Source organism: Budorcas taxicolor, chromosome 10, assembly GCF_023091745.1.
Source record: "Budorcas taxicolor isolate Tak-1 chromosome 10, Takin1.1, whole genome shotgun sequence".
NCBI lineage: Eukaryota > Metazoa > Chordata > Mammalia > Artiodactyla > Bovidae > Budorcas > Budorcas taxicolor.
In genome coordinates this window covers 100226754-100242010 of record NC_068919.1, presented here as the reverse complement: position 1 = coordinate 100242010, position 15257 = coordinate 100226754, and the positions used below count along the sequence as shown (strand labels likewise).

At 54.9% G+C, this 15257-nt stretch overlaps 1 protein-coding gene across 9 annotated transcripts in view; it reads left to right on the top strand.

The window, feature by feature from the left end:
* Positions 1-15257, top strand: part of TTC7B (tetratricopeptide repeat domain 7B) — a 267251-nt gene that overhangs the window by 227856 nt on the left and 24138 nt on the right. For 6 of the 9 annotated variants that reach the window (XR_008199968.1, XM_052646213.1, XM_052646211.1 and 3 more), the window contains one exon: positions 4583-4723. Coding sequence is in view for 8 of the 9 variants with exons in the window: in XM_052646213.1 (XP_052502173.1) it covers positions 4583-4723 (141 nt within the window). In the remaining variant the exon portion in view is untranslated. Of the gene's footprint in view, positions 1-4582; positions 4724-5968; positions 6084-7432; positions 7717-15257 lie in introns of those variants that run through there. The other 3 variants (XM_052646216.1, XM_052646215.1, XM_052646214.1) reach the window with 3 other exon arrangements.

Genomic DNA, 15257 nt, shown 5'->3' with positions numbered 1-15257 from the left:
CTTCTGTTCCCCCTCTGATTCCTTTCTCAAGCCTCAGTTTGTCCATTTCCCTTGGAGGGATAATCCTCTTAACCCCCACGCACGCTGTAAGAATACATTTGCTTTCATGAGAAAGAAAAGGGTTGCTTTAAAAATAGGTTGGTCAGCACTAGCGTTTCTAGCTTGACTACATAAATCAAAATCTATCTTGACACTTACCATTTCAGTCCTATGCAACAGTAAGATGCAGGCTGTTTTGATTACTTTTTGTAAAATCAGATTTATCCATTCTAATTCATAGTGACGCTTAGCCCTTTCTTCCTCCAAATTCTAACCCAGTGAAAGCGTTTGACATATTTGCACTATTGCTAGGAAGAGTGAAAGTGAAAGTTCAAGTTGCTCAGTTGTATCCAACTCTTCACGACCCCGTGGACTATAGAGTCCATAGAATTCTCCAGGCCAGAATACTGGAGTGGGTCGCCATTCCCTTCTCCAGGGGATATTCCCAACCCAGGGACTGAATCCAGGTCTCCTGCATTGCAGGTGAATTCTTTACCAGCTGAGCCACACGGGAAGCCCTGTAGACATTAGCTATTAAGTATTTTTATCATTATTGTAAATCACCTGCTGTTGTTAATAAATATTGAATGCTCAAATACCCACCCCTCCTTCAGAACCTGAAGGGTGTCTGCCCTGTGAGACGTGTGTGAAAAGGGATCATCTAGGAAGGAAACAGTTGTTTCTGATGAACCTCAGTCACCCTCCCTTTGTAAGGGGGTTAGTTACCCTGGAGCTGGGAAGCCCCTAGGTAAGAGCAGTGTTAATTCGGGAGTGCACCACGGTCAGTCTTAGTGCCAGTGGTTGGGAGGAGCCCTTTGAGACGGGGAAGGTTCTGGCCCCTGGGCCATCAGGGAAGGCGGGTAGGGCACCCAGACGTGGTTCCCTCGAAGGGGCCCCTCTCTTCCAGGTTTCATACCGTGACAGGTCTTCACTCAGTCGCTCGCTCGTTCCACGAGCATTTACCAAGCGCATTTCAGGGGCCTGGCATTCTTAGCCCCTAAAATACCTAGCGGGCTTCCCTGGTGGCTCAGCTGATGAAGACTCCACCTGCAGTGCGGGAGACCTGTGTTCGACCCCTGGGTTGGGAAGATCCCCTGCAGAAGGGATAAAGCTACCCACTCCAGTATTCTGGCCTGGAGAATCCCATGGACTGAAGAGTCCATGGGGTCACTAAGAGTCGGACACGACTGAGTGACTTTCACTTCACTTTCACAATACCTAAATGGAGGACATGACTCCTGTCTCCCAGAACCACCCAGTCTCATAAGAGAGATGGTTACGTTAACTTTAACGTAAAACAGTGTTGTCTGTACAGGGATCACCATGGCCACAGGAAGATATGGGGCACTGAGGTCCCGAGCTCTAACGTTTTGCCCGAGGCTGGTAGGGAGGAGGAACCAAAGGCTCACGGCAGCCTTCCTGGAGGAGGCGGTATCGGAGCTGGATTTAGAGCCTAGATTTGCAGTTAGACTAGTGTCTGAGTCACCTGCTGGCTATATGCATTTGGGTAACTTACTCACTAAATCTCAATTTTGTCGTCTAAATAATGTAGGTAACAGTGTTACCTGCCTCAGAGAATTGTTTAAAAATTAAATGAAGCAATATACATAGAATGCACACCAGAGTGCCTGGAACAGGCCTCTAAGACTGATAATCAAAAATGACAATCAAAACTAGTTCACTAAAACTGATAATCACCACTGCTGGCATCATCGTTTGCCGGACCTTCTTCACAGTGAAACGTTCGTATGTGAAGAATTAATGAATTTAGTTGTGTACGCGAGTGAGTGAAGTCGCTCAGTTGTGTCTGACTCTTTGCGACTGTAGCAAAGACTGTAGCCCACCAGGCTCCTCCGTCCATGGGATTCTCCAGGAAAGAGTACTGGAGTGAGTTGCCATTTCCTTCTCCAGGGGATCTTCTTCCTGACCCAGGGATGAAACCTGGGTCATTCAGGCAGACGCTTCACCACCTGAACCACCAGAGAAGCCCCAGTGTGTGTAGACATTACGAAGAGAAGGAACTTTGACATTATTTCTGAGAAGTTCGTTTGTGAATCATCTGAAAAGCAAAATTAGCCCCTTGTCTAAAAGTCACAAATCCTTGTAACCAAGGAGTCTGAGAATTTAGTAGAAAATGTGTAGAATTTTTCTAGAGCAGTGGTTAATTTTTTTTTTAATGAAACATTTTAAGCATTTCTCAGTTTTGATTTCATTTTTGATTTCAGTATCAATGGATATAATCCATGCAAACAAGATCTCTTGAGAGGGCTTGCAATAACTTTGCAGAGGGACTTCCCTGGCGATCCAGAGGCTAAGACTTCACATTCCTGATACAGAGGGCCCAGGTTCGATCCCCAGTCAGGGAAATAGATCCCATATGCCTTGGCTGAGACCAGGTGCAGCCAAATTAATTAATTAATTAAAGAAAATGACTTCGCAGAGTCCAAAGAGATTCTGAGATAAGAGGGCTCTGAGAACGTCTGTCCTAAAGAACAAGAGCTTCCTGGTCCCCTTTCCCCAGGTTGCTGGGCTGCAGGGAGGCAGGACCGCTCAAGCTGGCTGAGCTGTGGGGCCGAAGCCCGCAGGCTTTTCTTGACCCACCGTCTTCTAATAACACCCTCTTCCCGTCTCCCCAGGTCGGGGCCTCAGTCTTAGCTGTGCGTTGGTGTTGCCTGGGCTATTAATGAATAGATGGCTGCCCCACCCCCCCTCCAGCGTCAGTGATGCTGTAGCTATGGCATCGTGGTCGTGTTTTTAATCCATAAGTGATTCTAATGTGAAGCCAAGGTTGAGAACCCCTGTTGGAGGTAGTCAGTGAGAGGTAAGCCAGCTTAGTAACAGCGTCAGGATGTAGCAACAGCAGTTTCATTTATTTAACTAATCGTTGCTATTAAAAATCTCAGAGAAGCTACGTCCATCCCTGTTATCAAAGTTAAAACGCTGATTTTCCATAAAGAGGTTGAAAACAGAACAAGACCCCCCAAACCAACAGCAGTTTCATCATCTTGCTGCTTAGGGTTTTTTTTAAGTAGTCTGACACACTTGGTCTCCGCACAGTCAGTTCTTAGCTGAGCTCCATCAGCTCTCCTGCGTTACCTTTGAACTTGGCCTCATGGGCCTCCTCACAGGGCAGCGCTGACTCTGGAGGCCTCCCTGGTCCTTCTCCAGAGCCGCCCTCTTACGTGACCCTGTGGGTGCTGTCTGTGTGGGGATTGTCCACAGAAGCTGGATTCTGGGGTCCCCAGCCCCCTCCCACGTTTCACTTCCACCAACCCCCTGCCACCACAGGATTTGAGTATATTGAGAAAAATCCACATTCCTTCATGTTGGGACTGTCAAAACACAATATGGATGGCCAGTTTATCACTGCAAATACTCTTAAAAATGAATAAATTATGGTACATTTGAAAGCCCCAGCAGAAATTATTTTTATGCTCACAGTCTTCTCTTACCCAGAGTAGACCCAGCTTGGGTTTATTTGAGTAGTCAGCGTGTATCTCTCTATAATCACCATTTTCAACCTCATGATAAGTTGATAGTTAGCACCGACAGGGCTGGAATGTTTATCCCTGTATTACGCTTGAGGACGAGCTATAAATTAAGAGTGTTGCCGGTGAATATAAATGTCACGAGTTTTCAATCTGAAATAACTGAGACTCCTGTTCTCGGTTCTGAAACCATTCCTCCAAGAGGGGATGTGGGAAAGAGGTGGGGAGAGACCCCTGTTTCGGAAGGTGGCCCCTATCTGGCAGGAGTTCCCCAGGTCAGCATGGGAAGAACGTGTGGTTTGACTCATTTGATGTCTGAGTAGCAGCCCTTTGGCCAGATCCCTCAGGCTAGTGAACCTGTCCAGACGGCGGCCTGCCCCAGCCCCTCAGAAGAGCAGCTTTTACAGACGAGTAAGGCAGGCGCAGCCTCTCTGCGGCGGCCTGACCTCCAGCAGGCTGGTGTTAGCCTCGGCGGTGGCCGTCTGCTTCCACAGCGGGCAAAAGTGCTTCTGTAGCTTTCAAGTCGCACCCTAGACTGTGGCCCCAGATCCTTCAGAGGCCAGGGGACAAAGTGGGCGGTTGCTGGGTGTGTCTTGAGAGCAAAACCCTCCAGGCGGAATCCTTCGCCGCAGACCAGGGTGGTCCCTCCCCTGTCCCCCGGGGAGTCTCCAGGTCCAGGCCCCGGGAGGGTGCTCTGGCGCCTGCCTAGGTCACCCTTCAAGCGCGCCGGGTTCAGCAGCGCGTCTCTGCCAGCGTCCCCCTTCTTAGCCCACTCGAGGCTCCTGGAGAGTCGCTCTGCAGTCTAAGCTCTGCGGTGACTCAGAGGGCAGCAAAAGCAAGGACAGGAACTAAGACCAAGGACAGAAACTAGGATGCCAGGCCCCAGCAGTCGCATGGGGTGTGACCCTCGAAACTCAGACACCCCCGGGGGAGGGACGTGCGTGCATCTTGGTCTCGTGTCTGTGTGGGGGCTGCGGGGCGTGTGGGGTTGGCTGGTTCGGTCTGTCCTTTCGCCTCTGACGCCGTCTTCTCGAACCCCCACCCAAACCCCGCAGGCTCCATCCACGCCACATCAGTCGCGGCCTCCAGAGTGGAGCAGGCGCTGTCAGAAGTGGCCTCGTCCCTGCAGAGCAGCGCCCCCAAGCAGGGCCCCTTGCACCCCTGGATGACGCTGGCGCAGATCTGGCTGCACGCAGGTACGGCTCTGCCCCCTGCCCCACCCCGCCTGCCGCTGCGCCGAGGGGGGGCGTGCACCCGGGGCGGCAGCGTTCACGCGGGAGCAGGGCCACTGCTCCCCAGACCGCCTCTGCAGGGTGCCCGGAGGTCCGGCGGTCCTGCTTCAGCTCTGAGCCTCCCTTTCCTCCTCCGCGCCGCGGGGTTCACTGCACCCTCTCCTGGGGTGATGAGCTCAGCGCCCCGCGCACTCTAGCAGTGACATCCCAGAGACCCTGGGAGAGGGGTCGGGAGTCCGGGTGACAAAGACGTCTTCATCTAGGCCGGGGAAGGGGCTGCACCCTTGTGTCCAGGCTCCCCTCTCTGACGGCACTCCTGGTGAGCCTCAGAGAGCAAGGCAGGTACCCATGGCTGCGGGACGGGACGCTAGCCCAGAAAGCAGGTGTGACCTCCCCATTTTCTCACGGCTGCTTCTGCATAGCTAGGAAGTCCCCCAAGTAAATCCAGCACCCCGGCATTTTCACCGTGAGAGGCCCCTGTAGGGAGCCAGTGGTAGCGGCTGACTTGCTTGCAGGCGTGTAGTTCCGTGTGAACGATCACTTGCGTTCCTCATGTTTTAGCCCTGGGCCTGCCAGGCCTTCCCAGGCTTGGCTCCCGGGTGCCTGGTGAAAGCCCCGATCTGGCTGGGGAAAGCGCTTCTTACCCACCCCTGCCCACCTGCTTGGTCCGCTTGTGCCAGGGCTAACTGTAGGATGCGCAACCTTGTTTTCGACCTTTGCGTAAGAAGACACAGGTGGGTTTATTTACCTGGCTTGGGCATGTCCCAGAGCCAAGCTCAGCCAGCGCCTTCTGCGAGCGGTAACAATGCCCGTAAATTAACAAATTATATTCTTCTAAGCAGAAGCATAGACGTGGGCTGACTCACGGCCCTGCTCATTGTTCCCCTGCGCAGACGCTTGCCAGCGTTCGGCCTCACGGGGGCTCTAGACGGGCTGATGCTGAGGACCCGGGAGCAGCTGTGAAGCCTCCCTTGCAGCTTGCTTGCAGAAGAGCCCAGTCCCCAGTCTAGGACGTAATGACTGTCCTCTTCCGTCACCCTCATGAGCCCTGATGGCAAAAAACAGAACGAGAAGGGGTTCTCTTTAGTGTCCAGGTCAGGTGAGGCTGCCTGAACCTGCGGGCTAGTGGAGGGGCAGGCTGTCTTTTAAAACGGGCCTGAAGTCAGGTTACTGTTGTTGTCTTTAATGGGCGTTTATTTGGCTGCGCAGGTGTCAGCTGCGGTGGCAGGACCTTCGGTCGCTTTGTGCAAACTCTCAGCTGTGGCACACGGGGTCCAGTTTCCTGACCAGGGATCCAACCCGAGCCCCCTGTGCTGGGAGCATGGAGTCTTAGCCACTGGCCTGCCGGGGAATCCCTGAAGTTGAGTTTTTGAAGGGCCAAAGTCTGAAAAGCCAGAGGGCTGGTGGGGACCCTTCCAGGCTGGAGCCAGCTCCCCTGACCCCTCAGGCCCTGCCGTTCTTGCTTGTGTCTCAGAAATGCTGATGACCTGGATGAGGCTCAGTGAGTTCAGGACACCTTCGCCCGCCCGATGTGTGGTAAGGCCACACTTTGCTCCTCTTGGCATGACCTGCCATGACTCTTGGGAAGAAACTGTATCTGCTTCTTAGAGCATTGATGAACTTGGCAGCTAAGATTCCATTTGGAGTTGTCCTAGAAGTTTTACTAATCACGTGACATCCATTTCTCATTGCCATAGCCTATAAGAAAGAATAAAGCTCTCATTGCTATTAATAGGTATGGCTTTTAACATTCTGGGAGTTGGTGGAATTGAATTCTGGAAAGCAAATGTCGTACCTGCCATATAAACTCCGAGCAGAATACAAATCACACATATGTAGCATGAATAGTGGCATAAATTAGAATCTTATAGGACTGATGCCCTATTGACTCTTCCAAAGCACTGACTTTGTTTGAGTCAAGATTAGAATTGTGTCATATATTCAATCTAGTCTTTGAAGAGGTAAATTCAGAAAGAATTCATACAACAACCTTCCACTGAAATGTAAGGTTTTACCATATGTGGTTTGAGCTTGACTGCTCTGGGAGGCAAAATAAAAGTGACCCACATTTTTTGAGAACGTATGGAAACCAGGGAACATCTCTGTCCATCATCAGCTCCAGCAATACCGCCAGCTTCTGTAAACGTCGCAGGTTTCAGAGGAAGCTAGATCAAGGCCCAGGACCCCAGGCTGGTCTTTCTGTGGCCTGTGGGCCTCTTGTCTCCTGTGGTCCGAGTGTAGCGGGAGCTGGTGAGGCGGGGCCCAATGGAGGCGGCCCCGGGTTTGAGAGTGGCAGGTGAGGCCACTCTGAGGTGACCCAGACGTCCGGCCTGTCATACAAGCAGGTCCCGTGCCACGGGGTGTGTGTCTGAAAGGCAGAGAGGTCGTGAGTGGGAGCCCCGAGCCTCTGCTGCTCTGAGGGGCCAGCCACCAGCCCTGCAGGGAGCCCAGCCCAGGAGAGCAGGGGTGCTCGCCCCCAGGGCGATCCCCGCCCTGGCACTTCTGACCCAGAGCCCCCAGCTCCTCCCGGGACACCCAGCGGCCGACCCACGCGGGTTGTCCATGTTCGCCCACTTGGTTTGTCTGAACCTATGCAAAAGAATGCTCAAACTACCGCACGATTGCACTCATCTCACACACTAGTAAAGTAATGCTCAAAATTCTCCAAGCCAGGCTTCAGCAATACGTGAACCGTGAACTTCCTGATGTTCAAGGTGGTTTTAGAAAAGGCAGAGGAACCAGAGATCAAATTGCCAACATCCGCTGGATCATGGAAAAAGCAAGAGAGTTCCAGAAAAACATCTATTTCTGCTTTATTGACTATGCCAAAGCCTTTGACTGTGTGGATCACAAGAAACTGTGGAAAATTCTGAAAGAGATGGAATACCAGACCACCTGACCTGCCTCTTGAGAAATCTGTATGCAGGTCAGGAAGCAACAGTTAGAACTGGACATGGAACAACAGACTGGTTCCAAATAGGAAAAGGAGTCCGTCAAGGCTGTATATTGTCACCCTGCTTATTTAACTTCTGTGCAGAGTACATCATGAGAAATGCTGGACTGGAAGAAACACAAGCTGGAATCAAGATTACCAGGAGAAAAATCAATAACCTCAGATATGCAGATGACACCACCCTTATGGCAGAAAGTGAAGAGGAACTAAAAAGCCTCTTGATGAAAGTGAAAGAGGAGAGCGAAAAAGTTGGCTTAAAGCTCAACATTCAGAAAACGAAGATCATGGCATCTGGTCCCATCACTTCATGGCAAATAGATGGGAAAACAGTGGAAACAGTGTCAGACTTTATTTTTTTGGGCTCCAAAATCACTGCAGATGGTGACTGCAGCCATGAAATTAAAAGACGCTTAGTCCTTGGAAGAAAAGTTATGACCAAGCTCGATAGCATATTCAAAAGCAGAGACATTACTTGGTCAACTAAGGTCCGTCTAGTCAAGGCTATGGTTTTTCCTGTGGTCATATATGGATGTGAGAGTTGGACTGTGAAGAAGGCTGAGCGCCGAAGAATTGATGCTTTTGAACTGTGGTGTTGGAGAAGACTCTTGAGAGTCCCTTGGACTGCAAGGAGATCCAACCAGTCCATTTCTGAAGGAGATCAGCCCTGGGATTTCTTTGGAAGGAATGATGCTAAAGCTGAAAGTCCAGTACTTTGGCCACCTCATGCGAAGGGTTGACTCATTGGAAAAGACTCTGATGCTGGGAGGGATTGAGGGCAGGAGGAGAAGGGGACGACAGAGGATGAGATGGCTGGATAGCATCACCGACTCTATGGACGTGAGTCTGAGTGAACTCCGGGAGTTGGTGATGGACAGGGAGGCCTGGCGTGCTGCGATTCTTGGGGTCGCAAAGAGTCAGACACGACTGAGCGACTGAACTGAACTGAATGTGACAATTTCATTTAAATTATGTTTGAAAAAATAATCCAAGTTCATGGTACATCATTTAAAGGGCACAAAAGACATGGAATGGAGGCGTTCCCCATGCTGAGCACCAGTCACCCCCCTCCACGGCCGCCAGTGAGCAGCTGCACACCTGTCAGAGGGGTGACTCTCGTGGAGACCGCTACCTGTCACATCAGAGACCGAACCCATTGTGTGAACTGACCATCGTTTAACCAGTGATCCGCTGACTCACGTTTAGATTATTTCTAGTATTCTTTTGTTACAGACAGTGCATCAGTAATAGCCTTCTGTACATCATTCTGCGTAAGTTCAGTTCAGTTGCTCACTCGTGTCCGACTCTGTGACCCCATGAACCACAGCACGCCAGGCCTCATGTCCATCACCAACTCCCGGAGTCCACCCAAACCCATGTCCATTGAGTCGGCGGTGCCGTCCAACCATCTCATCCTCTGTCGCCCCCTTCTCCTCCTGCCCTCAATCTTTCCCAGCATCAGGGTCTTTTCCATTGAGTCAGTTCTCCGCATCAGGTGGCTAAAGTACTGGAGCTTCAGCTTCGGCATCAGTCCTTCTGTGTAAGGCTAATCCCTGAAGGTGGAATTGATAGATCGAAAGTTACTCCTCAGTCCTGGAAAGTCTGTCACGTTGCCTTCCGCAGCTGTGCCAGTTCGCATTCCGGCCAGCAAGGTGTCAGGACTGCCCTGTGGCTCAGCGGTAGAGTCCGCCCCTGGGTCGGAGAGATGCTCTGGAGAAGGAAATGGCAACCCACTCCAGTGTCCTTGCCTAGAAAATTGCATGGACAGAGGAGCCCGGCAGGCTACAGTCCCTCGGTTGGATACAACTTAGCGACTCAACAGCAACAAGATGCGAAAGGCCATTTCCTCCCATCTTTATATATAAATTTATGTATTTCCTCCCATCTTTATATATAAATATATATATTTCCTCCCATCTTTATATATAAATAAATATACATATATATTTCCTCCCATCTTTATAGCACAGCGAGTTGTCCGACTTCCAGGTGGTGGCCAGTCTGACAGGGGAAAGTGGGGCTTCATTGTCTGCTCGTGGGTCCTGCCATTTACCTCCTTAGATGCTGAGCATTTCTTTCTGATTTGTGAGCGTTGGCTGTGTGCCAGAGAAAGTTGCCTTGCGTCATATGCGCTATCTTTTCTCTCATTTAGTTTGTGTTTTAGGGTTTTGTTGTTGTGATTTTTTTTGCCGATTCTTTTTTTTTACATTTATCAATCTTTTCTTTACAGCATCTGGGCATCACACGATGTTTCAAAAGCAACTGCCCATTTTTACGGTCTCTTTTCCTGAAAGTTCCAAGTATCTTCCAGTGCTGTTTGTAATATATACACCATTTTATAAAGAAGGTCAGAAGGGGTGTTTTCCTCTGTTGTACAGAAGGGAAACCCAGGCCAGAGAGGAGCCAGCTCCTCTGGAGTCTCACTGAGACAGGAGTCGGGGGGCTGAGTTAAAGCACGTGAGGGTAGTTGCGCCTTAAGACGTATCTCTCTGGGAGTCATAGACCTGTTTCTTTAGAAGCACACGCACGTGGTCACCAGCCATTGGAAATTCATACATTCACAGTCACGGGCTGAGCCAGGGTCTTTCTCAAACCAAGCAGCCTCTTGGTGCCCACCCTTCAGTATCCTCTTCGGGGATGGTAGCTAAAAATGACTGCAGTAGGTGGATAATTTCTGCTTGTTACTTACTAATAATTATAGCTTTCGCTTTGGCACCTCTCACCGTCAAAACCAGCGGCTATTCGTAGATGTGCAAGATAAGATTTTTGGATTTCTGCTGGGAGTGTGGAGCTGTGACCCTCACAAGTTCCTTGGCCCCGGCTGGCCTGTCCCTTCCGCCCTGCCCCCTGCCTGCTTCCTCCCGGCTGCCCGGAGGTGCTTTGGTGGGGTCGCAGGGTGAGCCAGTGGCCTGGGCACCAGGCCAGGATGGAGACAACTCACAGACAGGTGGCGTGAGGGTCCCTGCACAGGGCGTGCCTGCGGGAGGGAGCCTCAGTGCCCAGGGGTCAGGCTGCCCTCATGCCAGTCTCCACGGGTCAGCCCCGCCGGCCCTGCCCCTACCCTGCCCTGGAGGTGGGTTGGGGGAAGGTTGGATTCCCGGGGTGCAGCCTGCAGCTGGCTGCCGTTTGCCAAGCACCGCCTGCCGGATCTTCTCTCAGGAGTGCATGCGTCTCAGCTTGTCTGCTCCTTGCAGTAGCCATTTAAAATGCTCAGCCGTCTCCAACTCAGCAATCGCATGGACTGTAGCCCACCAGGCCCCAGTCCATGGGATTCTCCAGGCCAGCGTCCTGGAGCGGGTTGCCATTTCCTGCTCCAGGGATCTTCCCGACCCAGGAACTGAACCCGCCGGGGGACTCCTTACCGATGGGCCGCTGGGGAAGCGCAGCCGTATGAGGTATACCTGCCTTCAGTCACGCCGCTTTACCCAAGAAACAGCAAGACAGGCCTCCCGCCACCCCGCTAGGGTCACACGGCTGACACGGGGAGAAACCGGAATCCAGACCCAGGGCGGCCCCCAGCCGGGAGCCCGCCGGAGGCGTCTGAGCTCCAGGCTCTGGGGCGGCCTCGGCGGCCGGCGAGCCTCCCTTCGTGGGGTTGGCGCTTCAGCCGCGCTGGGCTCCCGTGCCGAGGGCCCTGGGGCGGCGGGGCAGGCTCGGGAGACCGAAGGGAGGTGGCGCCGGGCGTGGAAGGCGCGGAGGGGGCGTCGTCAGACCAGGCCGTGGGGGGCGGGGGCGCGCCGAGGCCGGGGGCGCTCTTGCTGGACCGCGGGGGCTCCAGGTCGCGGCGGGGCGCCCGAGCCGGTCCCCGGGGGGAGCCGACGAGCATGCACAGAGCAGCCGCTGCTGGCTGAGGCGCGCGCGCGAAGGAGTCCGCGTGTGGCGGTGCTTCTGCTTCCCGCCACTGGCGGCCTGGGTGGGGCAACAGGTGGATGGATATTCAACCCTCGCTCGAGGTTTGGGCAGGAAACGGGAAGTCGTGGGTGGCGTTTTAAAGCCAAGGAATGTGACGGGAAGGCCTGGGCGGGAACGCTGATGGAGGAAGGGACAGCCAGGACCCAGACCTGAAGGGGCGTCCCTGGGGGTCCAGTTCTAAGGCTCCACGCCCCGGATGCAGGGGCCCCGGTTCCATCCCTGGTCAGGGAACTGGACCCCACAGGCCACACCTGAGAGCTCCTGGGCTGCGACTGGAGGGCCCTCAGCCCACCACTGGGGTCCAGTGCAGCACCCCCAAAAACGGGGGAGGAGAGGAACGCCAAGTCAGTGGCAAGGGAGTGGTCAGCAAGGTGGGGGAAAGCGAGGGGGTGCTGTCCCTGCAGCGGGGGAACCCGGGGGCTTGGGTCCCGGGCTGGACTCATGGAGACTCCGGCCCCGCCGCCGTCTGCCGGGACCTGCTTCCCCAGGCCTGCTGCTCTCCCTGCAAAGTGACACCGTCGGGACAGTCGCGGTGACGCACGAGCGTGCTCAGCAGGCGGCGATCACTCAGGAGCTTATAAGATAATTTCTAAATCAGCCTTGTATTTTTAATGTGTTTTTAAAGGTTATACTCCATGTATAAAATAAAATATGATAAGTAATGTATGCTGAATACTATATTGGGCTTCCCAGGTAGTGCTGGTGGTAAAGGACCTGCCCACAATGCAAGGGTGATGAGACCTGGTTTGATCCCTGGTCAGGAAGGTCCCCTGGAGGAGGGCAGGGCAACCCACTCCTGCATTCTTGCCTGAAAAATCCCGTGGACAGCGGAGCCTGGCGGGCTTCGGTCCAGGAGGTCTCAAAGAGTCGGACACGACTGAGTATGCACACGCTGTACGTGTATGTATATTAGGCTCATAATATATAACGCACCCACTACGCCTGTGTGTATTAGAATAGTATATATATTAATTATAACATTATAGTATGTACATATATTAATTGTATATCACATTATAATACACTCCATAGTGTTATCAAATGTTCCCCGCAGCCCCGTGTTGTATAATACATCGTCGTAGGTTCTTTCATCCCTAATAGTCCGTGTGTCTCAGTCCCCTGCCCCTTCGCCTTCCCTCTCCACTCTGTGAATAAGCAGTGAGTTTTCAGTGGACATAGCAGCTGGGAGGTGCTGAGGGTGGATAAGGAGGAGACAGGAGCCTGTGTTGGGTTTGGGATCCGGGAGTTGGTGACACAGATAGGCATGTCAGTGGAGCATTGGGGAGGGGGCCGCCCTGGTGGGGGTGGGGGGCACAGTCCTTGCAGGGAGACCCCTGAGGGGCCAAGAGGGGACAGCAGGGGTCAAGGACAGAGGTTAGGGGCTTCCCTGCCGGCTGCTGCCAGCTCCTCGGGTGGCGAGTCAGGGTCAGCCGAGGGTCGGGGCTCAGGAAGCAGCAGGGACAGGAAAACAGCGGGGCCGGGGACAAAGTGTGTCACAAATGCGGTGAAACACAGTGCCCGAGTCTCGCCATCGCCGATGCAAAGGGGTCACCCTTGACAGTGGACACAGCCGTTTGCAAACTCGGAAGCAAATGTCAAATGTGCAGCAGGACCCCGACAGGGCCTCCACGAGGGCAGGACATGGGCTGCACTCCTCGCAGGGACGGCAGGCCCGGCGTGGGGTCCTAGAGGGGCGCAGGGCCGGGACCCACCCATGAAAGCAGAGCCCCTGCCTCCTTCACCTTCCTGAGCCCCCCAAAGCAGAAGCAATGAAGGGCCGTTCCCGTGGGAGCGGATAAGGGTGGCGGCCTCCCCAGGCCTGCTGACTCTGCCAGGAGGCAGGAAGCTCGTCGGTTCGCAGGACCTCTGTCCTCTTAGCCCTCATGGAATTTCCACATGAAAGAGCCAATTCACAAAGGCAGGGGAGCCTGCGTGCTGCCCAGGAAGCCAGCACCAGCTTGCCCAGCTTGTTTTCCAGGCACCAGGCTCCTCTCCCTGGAGAAGCAGGGCTTGGGGTGAGGGAGTGGTTTGCAGGGTCAGGGAGCCCACAGGATCCAGGGGAAGCTCGTCCCCACTCGCCTTTTCTTTCCCCCGCCCCTGCCAGCGGCCCGGCTGAAGGGGGTCTGAGGGCATCCGCACCAGGAGCGGCCCTCCCACGGGTCTCAGAGAAGCGCCCGTGGGCAGCCGGAGCCCCGGGGAGCAGGCGCCTCGGTGAGGGGAGCGTCTCCGTCTCCAGGGGACACGCAGCCCTGAGGCGCACGGCTGGCCGGCGGGGTCCAGGCTGCTCAGCGACTGACCCCCACCCCACCCCCCAGTCGCCCGGGACCTCTGCGCGGTCCCAAGCCTGAGACACAGTGCGGGGCCCAGTTCTCAGCCTCGCAGCTGACACCGAGCAGGAGCCCGACTAGTATCCGAAACTAGACGCAGGAACGGGGACACCGGGCACCCGGGAGCCTGTGGGTGCGTCCCGGGCCAGGTCCCCCGGTCAGGAGCCCCCCTCATCATTCAAGGCGGGAGACTCCCCAGGCCTGCATCTAATGAGCTCAGAAGGCCCTTGTCTCTCTCCTTCACCTGAATTTAGCCCTGGTGAAGGGGTCCTGCCTGTGGGGTCAGGGAAGGCTGCGGGCTGAGGGGTGCCCGGGCCGAGAGACCTTGGGGAAGGGGTGACCCCCGCAGGGCTTTGCCGGGGAGGCTGCTCTGGTGGCGACTGCGCGGACACACAGAGGGGCTGGAGGAGACAGGAGCGGGGTGGAGGCCGCGCCCCTGGGAGACGCCGCCAGGGGTGTGTGAGAAAGAGTGGCCGTCTCCGTCTCCGAGCCCTTTTCCACTGCGTTCTTCCGTCGTTCCTATCCTCGGGTGCATCCGGTTCTACACGACGTATTAGTATGTGTGGAGCTTGGAGATGTGGGCACAGAAACAGCTTTCTCTGCCAGGGCAGAGGGCAGTGGTCAGGGCAGGACGGGTGAGGAAGGGAAGGGGCGGCCCTGAGCTGGGAGGCGGCGTCGGTGGGCCCAGAGCGGGGGTCGGACCGCCGGGCGTCTGCACGGGCCCTTTGTGCAGACGAGGGAGCCTTGGGGCTGCTGGAGGAGGGCTCCGGCCGCTGCTGTTTGGAAAGTGGCAGCCTGGGGTCTCAGCGGGCTGTGCCGGTCTCAGGTAATAGTCCCCGCGGGCGGCGGTTTTCCCAGTTCAGCCCAGGGCAGGGTTGGATCGAGCAGCCATCTGACTTCATACCCACAGACGTGTCAGCCTCCACCCGCAGCCCTTGTCACGCTTGCGGGCTTCAGAAGAACCGGCCGAGGGGCAGCGCCATTGCCTGCTGAGGGGCTGTGCACCTTTGCTTGGCCCGTCCTTGGGCTCAGCCAGCCCTCATTCTATGGACGTCAGAGCTGAGGGCCGGTGTCCTGGGTGGGCCTGGGGTGGGTGTCCTCTGGGGGGGGGGGAGTCTTCCGGGGGCGGGAGTCCTCCAGGGGTGGGTGTCCTCTGGGGGCGGGAGTCCTCCTGGGGTGGGTGTCCTCCGGGGGTGTCCTCTGGGGGTGGGTGTCCTCCAGGGGTGGGAGTCTTCTTGGGGAGGTATCCTCCAGGGGCAGGTGTCTTCCGGGGGCGGGAGTCTTCTTGGGGAGGTGTCCTCCAGGGGCG